Source organism: Salmo salar, chromosome ssa12 (genome assembly GCF_905237065.1).
Source record: "Salmo salar chromosome ssa12, Ssal_v3.1, whole genome shotgun sequence".
Taxonomy (NCBI): domain Eukaryota; kingdom Metazoa; phylum Chordata; class Actinopteri; order Salmoniformes; family Salmonidae; genus Salmo; species Salmo salar.
The window spans coordinates 97217861-97234139 of record NC_059453.1 but is presented as its reverse complement, the minus strand read 5'-3'; the positions used below and the strand labels follow the sequence as shown (position 1 = coordinate 97234139).

The window sequence follows — 16279 nt, the reverse complement described above, 5'->3', positions numbered from 1 at the left end:
TCTCTCTCTCTCTCTGTCTGTTTTAATGGTAGAGGTCTAACCTCTCTCTCTCTCTCTCTCTCTCTCTCTGTCTGTTTTAATGGTAGAGGTCTAACCTCTCTCTCTCTCTCTCTCTCTGTCTGTTTTAATGGTAGAGGTCTAACCTCTCTCTCTCTCTCTCTCTCTCTCTCTCTCTCTCTCTCTCTCTCTCTCTCTCTGTTTTAATGGTAGAGGTCTAACCTCTCTCTCTCTCTCTCTCTCTCTCTCCGTCTGTTTTAATGGTAGAGATCTAACCTCTCTCTCTCTCTCTCTCTCTCTCTCTCTCTCTCTCTCTCTCTCTCTGTTTTAATGGTAGAGGTCTAACCTCTCTCTGCTCTCTGTCTGTTTTAATGGTAGAGGTCTAACCTGTCTGTCTGTCTGTCTGTCTGTCTGTCTGTCTGTCTGTCTGTCTGTCTGTCTGTCTGTCTGTCTGTTTTCATGGTAGAGGTCTAACCTCCATGTGTACTCTGACTGTATCCCAATAGGCACCCTATGTCCTGTATAGGGAATATGATGCCTTGTGGGACAGAGCCTCTGTGTCCTGTGTAATACCAAGTGTAACCTCTTATCTCATTGTTCTACGGTCCAGGTCAATGTTCCCTCAAATGTTTTTCATCACTGAGCAAATTTCAGATCTGCTTAACACGAACTTGAACCTTGTGAAAATCCTGTGTGACTTCCGGTATGCTGTGAACACTGAGGCTGTACCCGCTTTCAGTTACAGTTTCACTGTGAACACTGAGGCTGTACCCGCTTTCAGTTACAGTTTCACTGTGAACACTGAGGCTGTACCCGCTTTCAGTTACAGTTTCACTGTGAACACTGAGACTGTACCCGCTTTCAGTTACAGTTTCACTGTGAACACTGAGACTGTACCCGCTTTCAGTTACAGTTTCACTGTGAACACTGAGACTGTACCTGCTTTCAGTTACAGTTTCACTGTGAACACTGAGGCTGTACCCGCTTTCAGTTACAGTTTCACTGTGAACACTGAGACTGTACCTGCTTTCAGTTACAGTTTCACTGTGAACACTGAGGCTGTACCTGCTTTAAGTTACAGTTTCACTGTGAACACTGAGGCTGTACCCGCTTTAAGTTACAGTTTTAACAGTGGCCAAGTAGGCTACTGTGGCAATTTGATCATAATGTCGGACTACCAGAGTGGGCTACCTTCAAAAACAATGGAGAAAATGCATCTCATACACATTTTAACATGGAAATAGCTGTTCTATCATTCAGCCTACAGTAGCAGCCAATGTGTGGTGTTCAATGTAGGACCTACATTCCATGAGACTATTGAAAAAAAACGTGCAGGGCTTGTCATGAACCTGTTTATCTACTTGTCCTTCAGACAAGGAGGTGATTGAAAATGTTGTTTGATGCAAGAAACCCCGTCACAAAATAAAATGCATTATTATTGCCATACTGTTATTACAGAGAATCAGACAAATGATGCTACCCTCTGCCTATTGGCTACTTACCTTATTCAAGCCTGTCTCAAAATACAACACTGCCCCTTTAAGACAAAATAAAGCTCTTTACCTGACTCGCGTTTCATAGAAATGCACATGTTTTGTGCTCTTGTAGGAAGCAGTCACTCCCATTGCTGACTACATTATTTATAACTGGGCTAATAATTCACTAACTAGCAAAGGATATGAATAAAATGTGCACACATGGCTACATGCAGCTCTCACTTTGATCTCAAAACAAGCTCATCTAATCACGACCGCTCATGCTGTAAACACAGTCCAGTTCAAAGTAAATGGCACAGATCCATATATGACAATGGTCAATTTGCATATAGGCCTACTGCAGCTCTGATTGGTTAGCTGCACCGGTCCGAAGTAGTGTATGGGCCAGAGTCGTGCCTGTTAATGAAATATAATCCTACTCCGATGCGTTCTGCCCTAAACAACCTCTTGCATAGTTTGTTTTGTTTTGACATGTTGTATTGAAAGTGGATAATATTGCATTGATTCGATCACAATTCCCACAGTAAAGGGAAACGTTGATAGTGATAACTAACTAACATTGGTCCAGGTGTAATCTATGTGGTTCTATGGTCCAGGTGTAATCTATGTGGTTCTATGGTCCAGGTGTAATCTATGTGGTTCTATGGTCCAGGTATAACCTCTGTTCTCTCTATGTGGTTCTATGGTCCAGGTATAAACTCTGTTCTCTCTCTGTGGTTCTATGGTCCAGGTATAACCTCTGTTCTCTCTCTGTGGTTCTATGGTCCAGGTGTACCAGATGGGTACGGGCCACTATCTGTGCAGGAACAAGTACTACGGCCGCAGCTTGTCCATCGAGGGCTTCCGCCACGCCCTCCACCAATACCTGCACAACGGGGTGTCGCTCAGGAAGGACCTGTTTGAGCCCATGCTGTGCAAACTACGCAGCCTGAAGGCCGTTCTGGAGAGACAGACCACCTACCGCTTCTACTCATCCTCCCTGCTCATCATCTACGAGGGGAAGGAGCCTGACGTGGCCCACGTCTGGCAGAAAGCACCACGGCTTGTACCACAGCCAGTCGCTGAGATGCCCTCAGAGAAGGAGGAGGTGGTGCTGGTCAACCCAGGAGTAGGAATGGGTGTCCAGGGACCGGGGTTACTATTGGGGCTCCAAACGGTCCAGAGAACGACCGAAGAACCTCTCCATCTCCCACAGTCTCTCCTACCACCACCACCACACTGCCCCACCAACCCTCCACAGCCACAGCAGCCTCCCTCGGACCCTCACGGTCCTCCACCTCGTCCCTCCAGCCCGAGCATCAGTGTGGACGTCCGCATGATAGACTTTGCCCACAGCACCTTCAAAGGTTTCCGCGACGACCAGACGGTGCACGACGGGCCGGACCGAGGATACGTGTTTGGATTGGAGAGCCTCATCAAGATCCTGGAGGGCATAAGGGAAGAGAACCTGTAGCGGTATTACCTGGGACTGACGCGTTGGATGTGTCTCAAATGGTATCCCCTATTCCCTATATAGTGCACTACTTTTGACCAGGGCTCACAGGGCTCTTTGACCAAGGCCCACATGGCTCGGGTCAAAATAAGTGCACTGTGTAGGGAATAGGGTGCCATTTGGGACGTTACCGATGGCCATCCTTCAGGAGACGAGAACCTGTAGCTGTAACCTGACACATCTTCATCCTGCGTCTTCAGATCTCTCCACCCTCCTCCTCCTCTCCCAAAGTGCTACTACCCTATCCTTGATGATTATATTTGGAGAAAGAAAGAAAAGCTCAGAATGAATATGAAACAAGAAGAACCTTGAGTGATGGAGTGGAAGGCTACTGTCTGACTGTAAAGGTTAAAGGTCATGACCGTAGGCTGTAAAGGTCACTCTCCTCTCTGACTGTTGTGCTCCTTCTAAGGTAGACTCATGAGAAACGTACAGAGAGCATCTATAGTCCTGTTATATCCTCTCTGCTAAGGTAGACTCATGAGAAACGAAACGTACAGAGAGCATCTATAGTCCTGTTATATCCTCTCTGCTAAGGTAGACTCATGAGAAACGAAACGTACAGAGAGCATCTATAGTCCTGTTATATCCTCTCTGCTAAGGTAGACTCATGAGAAACGAAACGTACAGAGAGCATCTATAGTCCTGTTATATCCTCTCTGCGAAGGTAGACTCATGAGAAACGTACAGAGAGCATCTATAGTCCTGTTATATCCTCTCTGCGAAGGTAGACTCATGAGAAACGAAACGTACAGAGAGCATCTATAGTCCTGTTATATCCTCTCTGCGAAGGTAGACTCATGAGAAACGTACAGAGAGCATCTACAGCCCTGTTATATCCTCTCTGCTTAGGTAGACTCATGAGAAACGAAACGTACAGAGAGCATCTATAGCCCTGTTATACCCTCTCTGCGAAGGTAGACTCATGAGAAACGTACAGAGAGCATCTACAGCCCTGTTATATCCTCCTCCTCCTGGACAGAGATGGCTGCCATTCCTCTGAAGGAAAACAGAGGGTCTGTTTGCCTTGTGGGTTTGTCGCCGCCATGTGGCCAGCTGAAGTATTGCAGGGTTTGGTTTGAAAGTAAAGCAGCTACTGCTCAGGGAAGGTCCAGGGTCTTTTCTTTGTCCCAAATGTCAACCTATTCCCTTTATAGTGCGCTACTTTGGACCAGGGCCCATAGGGAAACCCATAAGGCTTTGGTCTAAAGTAGTGAACTATATAGGGAATAGTGCCATTTTAGCCGGTCTCCGGTGTGGGACTGGTACAGGGAAGAGAGATCTGTCTATCTGTGTGTGTTGAGGGTTGGTGGGGACAGTGGGTGGGTTGGGTTAGGCTGGGGTCTTGGGGAAAGTCCCTTACAGCAGTATTCCTATCAGGGCTGAAAAAGAGCAGCTTTCTTACAGGTTGCTGTGAGTGATGAGAGCTTTACTGTAAAACAAAGAAGAGCAGCTTTCTTACAGGTTGCTGTGAGTGATGAGAGCTTTACTGTAAAACAAAGAAGAGCAGCTTTCTTACAGGTTGCTGTGAGTGATGAGAGCTTTACTGTAAAACAAAGACTGAAGCTAAAGGGTTAATACTTGGCTCTGCCTCTGGATAAAATAAGTTTAAAAATAAATACAACCCATGTGTGGCTGAAATAGCACCCTATTCCCTATCTACTGCACTAATTTTGACCAGAGCCCTATGGGTTTCCCTATGCCCTATGGGACCTGGTCATAAGTAGTGACCTACATGGGGAATAGGGTGCAATTAAGGGACGTAACCTTCAGGCTGAAATACCACACAGCTCTGTCTGTCTGTCTGTCTGTCTGTCTGTCTGTCTGTCTGTCTGTCTGTCTGTCTGTCTGTCTGTCTGTCTGTCTGTCTGTCTGTCTGTCTCTCTCTGTCTCTGTCTGTCTGTCTGTCTGTCTGTCTGTCTGTCTGTCTGTCTGTCTGTCTCTCTGTCTGTCTCTGTCTGTCTGTCTCTCTGTCTGTCTGTCTCTGTCTGTCTGTCTGTCTGTCTGTCTGTCTGTCTGTCTGTCTGTCTGTCTGTCTGTCTCTCTCTGTCTGTCTCTGTCTGTCTGTCTCTGTCTCTCTCTCTGTGTCTCTCTGTCTGTGTCTGTCTGTCTGTCTGTCTGTCTGTCTGTCTGTCTGTCTGTACACTGTCATCTAATTTAGAAACAGATCAGTTATATATTGTTGCTTTTTATACTCATCTCTCTCATTCAGTTCCAAAATAGTAACCGACCGTTTCATTTAAAGTTCTAGAATATTATTATTTAAATATATTTTCTTCCTGATCTTGGTCAGCCCCTCCCTCTACCAGTGTCTGGTATTTAGGACGGTCCCAGCCCAGGTATGCTATTGGGACTCCGTCATCCTTACAACTTTCTCTGATTTTATGATCTTGAAAATATCAAATATCTCTTTCCTTTTTTAAATTTGCACTGTAGAAGGTGTATTGAAAGCATCAAAGCATGATTATAATTTGTTTTGTAATTAAAAATAAATAAATGTTATAGTACTTATTTTCTTCCGGGGGCGTTTAAGTCACGTCAAGGGGCGGACTACTCGCCAGACCTGGGTTCAAATCGTTTCAGATACTTTAAGCAGGGCCTGATTGAGCTTGCCTGGCAAAATTAAACAAAATAGAATAGTCACAAAACTGCAAATCCTGCCCGTGATCTGGAACACCAGGCAGACTGAAGTAAACACTCAAAGCATTTAAAAGATTTTGAAGAGGTATTTGAACTCAGGTCTGCTACTCTCTCACCACCGATACACAGTGAACCCTTGTCCTCCATTTTAGCACATGTAGCAGGAAAGTTAGACTGTCCACTCTTCCTCCACCACTCTCTCTCTCTCTCTTCCTCTTCTGTGTCCTCCCTTTGTCCCCCAGCCTACTCACTCACAGTGGAGTGATGGAGGCAGTCATTTGTTTAGGACGTCTCTCTGTGTAGATTGGTTGTTGAATGTTGCACTGTAGCCATAAATCATAACAGTTCATGTGGATCATTTTTTTACCCTCTGCTCTGGCAGGATGCAGGTCTGGTCTTTTTTTCTGTTGAATATCACTGACAGGTGTGTACATTTCTGGTAACTTTCCCCAAATGTGTAAAGAACAGGAAGGCCCTCGCACTGTTGATGCTCCCACAGCTTTATTGACAACGTTTCAATCCGACACAGTGTACAGCCCAGCAACAACGTTTTTAAGGATGTGCGTACGACCACAAACTTTTCTATAAACTTTCCGGAGAAACCCCAGTTGGAAGGTTCCCAGAATCAGGATGATGTAAGCAGGGAATCCGGAATCCTCCTATCAATAGTTCTGGAAAACCTACCAGCACTTTGCAACCCTACTTTGACTAAAAGCACTACTGTGCTATAATATTTTATCTTTAAGTCTATCTATGCTCTAATTCTACACAAGCACATGAACTGACTTTTTGATGTGGCCAGAATTGTAAAAGCACTAATATTACTACTGCAGTTAGATTAGCTCAACAAAACAAAACTGTTGAATGACTGACTAAGATTTAGAGATCTATCTACTACATTCTATTCTGATTCTAGAACCAATTCTATCTACTACATTCTATTCTGATTCTAGAACCAATTCTATCTACTACATTCTATTCTGATTCTAGAACCAATTCTATCTACTACATCTATTCTGATTCTAGAATCAATCCTATTGGGTTCTATTTGTGCTCCCTTGTTTCTCGATATTGAAATTGTCTCCAGAAAAAAAGTCAAGTCACTCTCTTCCACAACTGTTTAAAAAGTTGCGTTGTCGTCTGATGACACCCAGAGTTCCAAACTCATTCTTATTTATTGAATACCTTTTTTTTCTTCATACTCTTATTAATATGGAACGATATGATAATGGCATTTCCACCTGTGGTGAAGGAAGACCTTTCTATCAGTCTACTTGGCAGGGTAATGTGTTATTGTTCTGGTTAATTAACCCAGAGAAATGCTTTGGAGGAATAAAAAGAAGGGAAAAAAGACATGTATTTTCAAAGCAGCTTACTAGACATATATTACCATCTTCTAAAAAAAAAACTGAAAAATTGTTATCTTAATTTGTTTTAACCTTTTAAAAAGGGGGCATTTGCCTAAAATGAAGTTTCCTAAAGGAAAATGTGTTTTAGTTTGCATCCAAACAAACCACCAGAGATGACAGATGCATCCCAAATGGCACCCTATTCCCTATAGTGCACTACTTTAGACCAGAGCCCTATTCCCTATAGTGCACTACTTTAGACCAGAGCCCTATTCCCTATTGTGTACTACTTTAGACCAGAGCCCTATTCCCTATATAGTGTACTACTTTAGACCAGAGCCCTATTCCCTATTATGTACTACTTATTTAACTAGGTAAGTCAATTAAGAACAAATTCTTATTTACAACGACGGCCAAACCCGGATGACGCTGGGCCAATTGTGTGCCGCCCTATGGGACTCCCAATCACGGCCGGTTGTGATACAGCCTGGAATCGAACCAGGGTCTGTAGTGACGCCTCTAGCACTGAGATGCAGTGCCACTCGGGAGCCCAATGGTCCCTGGTCTGAAGTAGTGCATTATATAGGGAATAGGGTGCCATTTAGAACAAAGATAAAGGGATATACTAATCAAAAAATGTTATGAAAGAAGAAGAATCCTCATGAGTCTATAAAGGGATCTGGAAGAAGAAGTGGAAATTCTTCCTCTGTGGTTGATGTTATCAGTGTTTCCATAGATCTGAAAAAAAAATATATATATATATATATATTACCCGAGAGTATCTTTTTCCTTTTGTTGTTGTTGCATGGATGGATATTTTTTTAAGAATTATAATATGACATCTTTATGACAACTTTGAATGTGAGCTATAAAACATTTATTTAAGAAAGAAATGTTTCTGTGTCGTTCTTTTGTCTGTTATTTTGTATTTCATTCTTACTGTCTAAAAACAACTGCAACACGTTTCAATTGCTAGAGTCTTCTTCGTGCTGCTAGAGTCTTCTTCATGCTGCTAGAGTCTTCTTCATGCTGCTAGAGTCTTCTTCATGCTGCTAGAGTCTTCTTCATGCTGCTAGAGTCTTCTTCATGCTGCTAGAGTCTTCTTCATGCTGCTAGAGTCTTCTTCAGGCTGCTAGAGTCTTCTTCATGCTGCTAGAGTCTTCTTCATGCTGCTAGAGTCTTCTTCAGGCTGCTAGAGTCTTCTTCATGCTGCTAGAGTCTTCTTCATGCTGCTAGAGTCTTCATCGGGCTGCTGGAGTCTTCATCGGGCTGCTAGAGTCTTCATCGTGCTGCTAGAGTCTTCATCGGGCTGCTGGAGTCTTCATCGGGCTGCTGGAGTCTTCATCGGGCTGCTAGAGTCTTCATCGGGCTGCTAGAGTCTTCTTCATGCTGCTAGAGTCTTCTTCATGCTGCTAGAGTCTTCTTCATGCTGCTAGAGTCTTCTTCAGGCTGCTAGAGTCTTCATCGGGCTGCTGGAGTCTTCATCGGGCTGCTGGAGTCTTCATCGGGCTGCTGGAGTCTTCATCGGGCTGCTGGAGTCTTATTCGTGCTGCTAGAGTCTTCATCGTGCTGCTAGAGTCTTCATCGGGCTGCTGGAGTCTTCATCGGGCTGCTGGAGTCTTCATCGGGCTGCTGGAGTCTTCTTCGGGCTGCTGGAGTCTTCTTCGGGCTGCTGGAGTCTTATTTGTGCTGCTGGAATCTTATTCGTGCTGCTAGAATCTTATTCGTGCTGCTAGAGTCTTATTCGTGCTGCTAGAGTCTTATTCGTGCTGCTAGAGTCTTATTCGTGCTGCTAGAGTCTTATTCGTGCTGCTAGAGTCTTATTCGTGCTGCTAGAGTCTTATTCGTGCTGCTAGAGTCTTATTCGTGCTGCTAGAGTCTTCATCGTGCTGCTAATCTTCACTCTGCCTGAAGAAGACAAGCGGTCAATATGCATTGCAGTTGTGTGTCCTGATATGAAACATACCATAGGCTGATCTGATCCTTCTATAAGTACAGTTGAAGTCGGAAGTTTACATACATTTGGTATTTGTTAGCATTGCCTTTAAATTGTTTAACTTGGGTCAAATGTTTCTGGTACCCTTCCACAAGCTTCTCACAATAAGTTGGGTGAATTTTGGCCCATTCCTCCTGACAGAGCTGTTGTAACTGAGTCAGGTTTGTAGTCCTCCTTGCTCGCACACGCTTTCTCAGTTCTGCCCACAAATCTATAGGATTGATGTCAGGGCTTTGTGATGGCCACTCCAATACCTTGACTTTATTGTCCTTAAGCCATTTTGCCACAACTTTGGAAGTATGCTTGGGGTCATTTGCTGTTGTTCTGGGATTGATTTGTACTTTTCGTACCAAAGTACGTTCATCTCTAGGAGACAGAACGCGTCTCCTTCCTGAGCGATATGACGGCTGCGTGGTCTCATGGTGTTTATACTTGTGTACTATTGTTTGTACAGATGAACGTGGTACCTTCAGGGGTTTGGAAATTGCTCCCAAGGATGAACCAGACTTGTGGAGGTCTACAATTTTTTTCTGAGGTCTTGGCTGATTTCTTTTGATTTTCCCATGATGTCAAGCAAAGAGGCACTAAGTTTAAAGGTAGGCCTTGAAATACATCCACAGGTACACCTCCAATTGACTCAAATTATGTCAATTAGCCTATCAGAAGCTTCTAAAGCCATGACATAATTTTCTGGGATTTTCCAAGCTGTTTAAAGGCACAGTCAACTTAGTGTATGTAAACTTCTGACCCGCTGGAATTGTGATACAGTGAATTATAAGTGAAATAATCTGTCTGGAAACAATTGTTGGAAATATTACTTGTGTCATGCACAAAGTAGATGTCCTAACCGACTTGCCAAAACTATAGTTTGTTAACAAGAAATTTGTGGAGTGGTTGAAAAACTAGTTTTAATGACTCCAACCTAAGTGTATGTAAACTTCCAACTTCAACTGTATATCATATTTAATATACCATAGGCTGATCTGATCCTTCTAGAAGTATATCATATTAAATATACCATAGACTGATCAGAAGTATATCATATTAAATATACCATAGACTGATCAGAAGTATATCATATTAAATATACCATAGACTGATCAGAAGTATATCATATTAAATATACCATAGGCTGATCTGATCCTTCTAGAAGTATCCTGATTAAGCAATAATACATGAGGCCATTCATGAAATGTAATTCTTTCACCAGAAGATATAGTCAAGGAGGTATTAGGAAAGGTAGAGTCAGTCAGTGTAGAGTCAGATATAGTCAAGGAGGTGTTTCGTTTTCATTTCCTACATCTCGATAGAGCAGAAGAAGAAGAAGGCATAAAAGGTGTTATATCTGGAGTCTTGTTGGACATTGTGACTAGTTATGTGAACAAGCAGATTCCAGTAGTGGTTGGGAGTAAGCACCAATAAAAAACATTTACATTGTCAGCTCAGGGTTTCGATCCAGCAACCTTTCAGTTACTGGCCCAACGCTCCTACCCACATTTACCCATTATTCTATTCAAAATTCTTCAAGCTCTTATAAATTGGTTGTTGATCATTGCTAGACAACCTTATTCAGGTCTTATCATTAATTTTCAAGTAGATTTAGGTCAAAACTGTAACACGGCCACTCAGAAACATTCACTGTCTTCTTAGTAAGCAACTCCAGTGTAGATTTCACCTTGTGTTTTAGGTTACTGTCCTGCTGAAAGGTGAATGTATCTCCCAGTGCCTGGTGAAAAGCAGACTGAACCAGGTTTTCCTCTAGGATTTTGCCTGTGCTTAGTTCCATTCCGTTTATTTTTTATCCGGAAAAACTCCCCAGTCCTTACCGATTACAAGCATACCCATAACATGATGCAGCCACCACTATGCTTGAAAATATGGAGAGTGGGTACTCATTAGATTTGCCCAAAAACATTACTAACACTTTGCATTCAGGACAAAAAGTGAATTGCTTTGCCACATTTTTTGCAGTAGTACTTTTGTATTTGTATTTATTATGGATCCCAATTCCTTCCTGCCAAAGCAGCATTTACTCTTCCTGGGGTCCAAACATATTAAAGCACTTACATATAACCTCCCTGGGCAGGGTGGGACGTTTGCGTCCCACCTAGTCAACAGCCAGTGGAATCGCGTGGCGCGAAATACAAATACGTCAAAAATGCTATAACTTCAATTTCTCAAACATATGACTATTTTACACCATTTTTAAGACAAGACTCTCGTTAATCTAACCACATTGTCCGATTTCAAAAAGGCTTTACAGCGAAAGCAAAACATTAGATTATGTCAGGAGAGTACCCTGCCAAAAATAATCACACAGCCATTTTCAAAGCAAGCATATATGTCACAAAAACCAAAACCACAGCTAAATGCAGCACTAACCTTTGATGATCTTCATCAGATGACACTCCTAGGACATTATGTTACACAATAAATGCATGTTTTGTTCAATCAAGTTCATATTTATATCAAAACCCAGCTTTTTACATTAGCATGTGATGTTCAGAACTAGCATACCCACCGCAAACTTCCGGTGAATTTACTAAATTACTCACGATTAACGTTCACAAAATACATAATTATTTTAAGAATTATAGATACAGAACTCCTTTATGCAATCGCGGTGTCAGATTTTAAAATAGCCTTACGGCGAAAGCACATTTTGCAATATTTTGAGTACATAGCCCGGCCATCCCGGCTAGCTAATTTGACACCCACCAAGTTTGGCCCTCACCAAACTCGACATTTGTCGCAGTGACATCATAAACATTCTATTGAAATAGTTACTTGCATAGTGGAGTCTTTTGTTAAGACATGTAGCTTGCTAGCTAAACAATGAACCATAATCCCAACTCATAACGTTACTACCTTGCATGAATCTGCAGGTAGCTAACCAACCAGGTTCAATGTTAGCTAGCTAACATTAGGCTATAACTAGCAATGCAAATGGCTCTGAGATACGAATAATATTACTACACAGATCATACACGTAACATTAGCTAGCGAGCCAGCCAGCTAACGTTAGCTAGCTAGCTAACAGTGCACTTGAACTTGGAATGAAAATGACTTTCTGACCAAATTAGAAATGTGTAATATCTGAAAATGTATACATGGATTGATGCTTCTCCCTCTCTGTCACAGATGCCATGGTTGCCCTTAGTTTGAAGATGTAATCCGGAGACAGGTGTTTTATACAACAGCCCTGTGTGTGTTCTCTTTTTGACTCCATCTGCATATTTGCAATAAAACGCCTGAATTTTCTCCATCTCCTTAGCTATAATACTCTAATTCCACTGATTTCAAAACTCGGTCCTCCAGAAAGTGGAGAGCAACACTTTTGCAGTTCTTCATGATAACTTTAATAAGCAGCGTTAGAAAGGATTACCTACACATACTGACCAGCTCATGTTATAGACAGAAGCGTGTTACATGGCAGACCAATCCGAAGTTATCTCTCGGCATGTCCAGCCCACTCATTATCTCAGCCAATTATTGCTAGCAGGAAGGTTGCCCACTTTTTCTGTGCCTAAACCAACTAGGCTTGTATTTTAACAATTATATTCATATTTACAAGTTTGTTATTCAGGCACATGATGTTCCAGAAGGCATTTTTACCCAAAAACATTAACACATTTTTAAAAAAAATACATAAAAAGACGTTCAAATGGCTCTCCTGTGAAGTAGTGATGTGCGACATAGGCCTAGTTTTCTGAAACGACTCACATATATATTTGAGACTGCTCGACTAAAAAAAAACATCTTGGTCGACCAACAGCCTATCGACCAAACAATCGACTAGTCGACAAAATGGGGTCAGCCCTAGTTTGGACGCTAGACAGAAGTTGGCAGTTGGGCTGTACCGGCTTCAGACGAGTCCCAAGATGCTTGTGGAGGTCATAAAGAAAAATGGAGAAGATCATCGTGAGAGTCATCTTTCCATAGAAGGGTCATAATACAGATTTTGCAAGAAGACCGGCTTTTGGGATGTCTCATGGACTGACAAACACCGCTCTAGCTCTGTCACCTTTTAATATCTGTTTTTATATCTCTGTAGCTAGGTTTCCATCCAAACATTGTAATTTAGAATTCCGTAAAGTGAGTGGTGTGGAAGAGGTGAAAAAATTATTGTTGTCTATCAACAATGACAAGCCACCGGGGTCTGACAACTTGGATGGAAAATTAGTGAGGATAATAGCCGACGATATTGCCACTCCTATTTGCCATATATTCAATTTAAGCCTAATATTAAGTGTGCCCCAGGCCTGGAGGGAAGCAAAAGCTATTCCCCTACATAAGAATAGTAAAGCCCCCTTAACTGGTCCAAATAGCTGACCAATCAGCCTGTGACCAACCATTAGTAAACATTTGGAAAAAAGGGGTGTTTGACCAGATACAATGCAATTTTACAGTAAACAAATTGACAATATACACAGACTGATGATTGGCTGAGAAAAATGTATAAAAATATTGTGGGGCCTGTTTTGTTAGACTTCAGTGCGTCTTTTGACATTATTGATCATAGTCTGTTGCTGGAAAAACGTGTGTGTTATGGCTTTACACCAGTGTAACCTATTGCAGACAGTCTGAGCACTGATGGAGGGATTGTGCGTTCCTGGTGTAACTCGGGCAGTTGTTGCCATCCTGTAAACTCAGTGTATGTGAAATACTATTAAAAACATAAAACATGTTCGGATGTACCGATCCTGTGAAGGTGTTGTTACACGTGGCCTGCCACTGTGAGGACGATCAGCTGTCCGTCCTGTCTCCCTGTAACGCTGTCTTAGGCGTCTCACAGTACAGACATTGCAATTTATTGCCCTGGCCAGATCTGCAGTCCTCATGCCTCCTCACAGTATGCCTAAGGCTCATTCACGCAGATGAGCAGGGACCCTGGGCATCTTTCTTTTGTTGTTTTTCAGAGTCCTTAATTGCCTACCATCTGTAAGCTGTTAGTGTCTTAATGACCGTTCCACAGGTGCATGTTCATTCATTGTTTATGGGTCATTGAACAAGCATAGGGAAACTGATCTGTGAAGTTATTTCGTAAATATCTAAATATCTTTGAAGGACAGGGTCCTGAAAAAGGGACGTTTTTTTTGTTGCCAAGTTTATTTGTCTAGCCATTTAAGTGCATGAGAAATTCATAACGTTCTAAGCATTCTTTGGCTTTTATAAACTGACAGTCAAGCTTGCTAGTTAAATAGCTAGCTAACTTAGAAGGTGAACCTTAGCGTTCTTGATTTGTCATTTAGCAGACACTCTTATCCAGAGTGACTTACAGGAGCAGTTAGGGTTAAGTGCTTTCCTTACTCAAAGGCACAGACAGATTTTTCACCTAGTTGGCTCAGGGATTCGAACCAGCAACATTTTGATTACTGGCCCAACGCTATGAACCGCTAGGCTACCTGCTGCCCCTAAGTTGTTTTTGTCTTATGGCGAGGGGTGAGTAGCCTACTACTTGACTTGTAGCTACCCCTAGCTAGCTGTATTATTTTAGTCTGGCTTTTTGAGAGGTTTCAGAGATGGATTGATTAGCATCTCTTGAGTCAAGAGTGCTAACTTTATTTTGGGAAGACATTGAGCTGTTTGCTGTTACCCTCTGGACAGTAGATCATTAGTATGTCTACTAGCTAAAGTCATGTAACCTTATTGAGTCAACCTACGATGGTTGGTTTTAGTTTAATTGGTATTCACACGTTTGTGTTTGAGGTAGAATTACTGTCATGTTATTGATGCCAAATTGCAAACGTTATTTGCACCATATCTATTCCAGAACCAATGGGGGTCCCTGAGTCTCATCACCTCTCAACTAGCGTTGGTATTTCCTCCATATTGCTGTCCTCTGGTTGGCTTGGTGGTATTTCCTCCATATTGCTGTCTTCTGGTTGGCTTGGTGGTATTTCCTCCATATTGCTGTCCTCTGGTTGGCTTGGTGGTATTTCCTCCATATTGCTGTCCTCTGGTTGGCTTGGTGGTATTTCCTCCATATTGCTGTCCTCTGGTTGGCTTGGTGGTATTTCCTCCATATTGCTGTCCTCTGGTTGGCTTGGTGGTATTTCCTCCATATTGCTGTCTTCTGGTTGGCTTGGTGCTATTTCCTCCATATTGCTGTCCTCTGGTTGGCTTGGTGGTATTACCTCCATATTGCTGTCCTCTGGTTGGCTTGGTGGTATTTCCTCCATATTGCTGTCCTCTGGTTGGCTTGGTGGTATTTCCTCCATATTGCTGTCCTCTGGTTGGCTTGGTGGTATTTCCTCCATATTGCTGTCCTCTGGTTGGCTTGGTGGTATTTCCTCCATATTGCTGTCCTCTGGTTGGCTTGGTGGTATTTCCTCCATATTGCTGTCCTCTGGTTGGCTTGGTGGTATTACCTCCATATTGCTGTCTTCTGGTTGGCTTGGTGGTATTTCCTCCATATTGCTGTCTTCTGGTTGGCTTGGTGGTATTTCCTCCATATTGCTGTCTTCTGGTTGGCTTGGTGGTATTACCTCCATATTGCTGTCCTCTGGTTGGCTTGGTGGTATTTCCTCCATATTGCTGTCCTCTGGTTGGCTTGGTGGTATTTCCTCCATATTGCTGTCCTCTGGTTGGCTTGGTGGTATTTCCTCCATATTGCTGTCCTCTGGTTGGCTTGGTGGTATTTCCTCCATATTGCTGTCCTCTGGTTGGCTTGGTGGTATTTCCTCCATATTGCTGTCCTCTGGTTGGCTTGGTGGTATTTCCTCCATATTGCTGTCCTCTGGTTGGCTTGGTGGTATTTCCTCCATATTGCTGTCCTCTGGTTGGCTTGGTGGTATTTCCTCCATATTGCTGTCCTCTGGTTGGCTTGGTGGTATTTCCTCCATATTGCTGTCCTCTGGTTGGCTTGGTGGTATTTCCTCCATATTGCTGTCCTCTGGTTGGCTTGGTGGTATTTCCTCCATATTGCTGTCCTCTGGTTGGCTTGGTGGTATTTCCTCCATATTGCTGTCCTCTGGTTGGCTTGGTGGTATTTCCTCCATATTGCTGTCCTCTGGTTGGCTTGGTGGTATTTCCTCCATATTGCTGTCCTCTGGTTGGCTTGGTGGTATTTCCTCCATATTGCTGTCCTCTGGTTGGCTTGGTGGTATTTCCTCCATATTGCTGTCCTCTGGTTGGCTTGGTGGTATTTCCTCCATATTGCTGTCCTCTGGTTGGCTTGGTGGTATTTCCTCCATATTGCTGTCCTCTGGTTGGCTTGGTGGTATTTCCTCCATATTGCTGTCCTCTGGTTGGCTTGGTGGTATTTCCTCCATATTGCTGTCCTCTGGTTGGCTTGGTGGTATTTCCT

General features: G+C 42.9%; 1 protein-coding gene across 2 annotated transcripts in view; it reads left to right on the top strand.

Moving 5' to 3' along the window:
• LOC106566225 (inositol hexakisphosphate kinase 1) overlaps positions 1-4896 on the top strand; it is a 47734-nt gene extending 42838 nt beyond the window's left edge. The window contains exons 5-6 of one of the 2 annotated variants that reach the window (XM_045691965.1): positions 2263-3587; positions 3713-4896. In XM_045691965.1, the coding sequence (XP_045547921.1) occupies positions 2263-2946 (684 nt within the window). In that variant the 3' untranslated portion in view covers positions 2947-3587; positions 3713-4896. Of the gene's footprint in view, positions 1-2262 lie in introns of both variants that reach the window. The other variant, XM_045691966.1, reaches the window with a different exon arrangement.
• The last annotated feature ends 11383 nt before the right edge of the window (positions 4897-16279 follow it).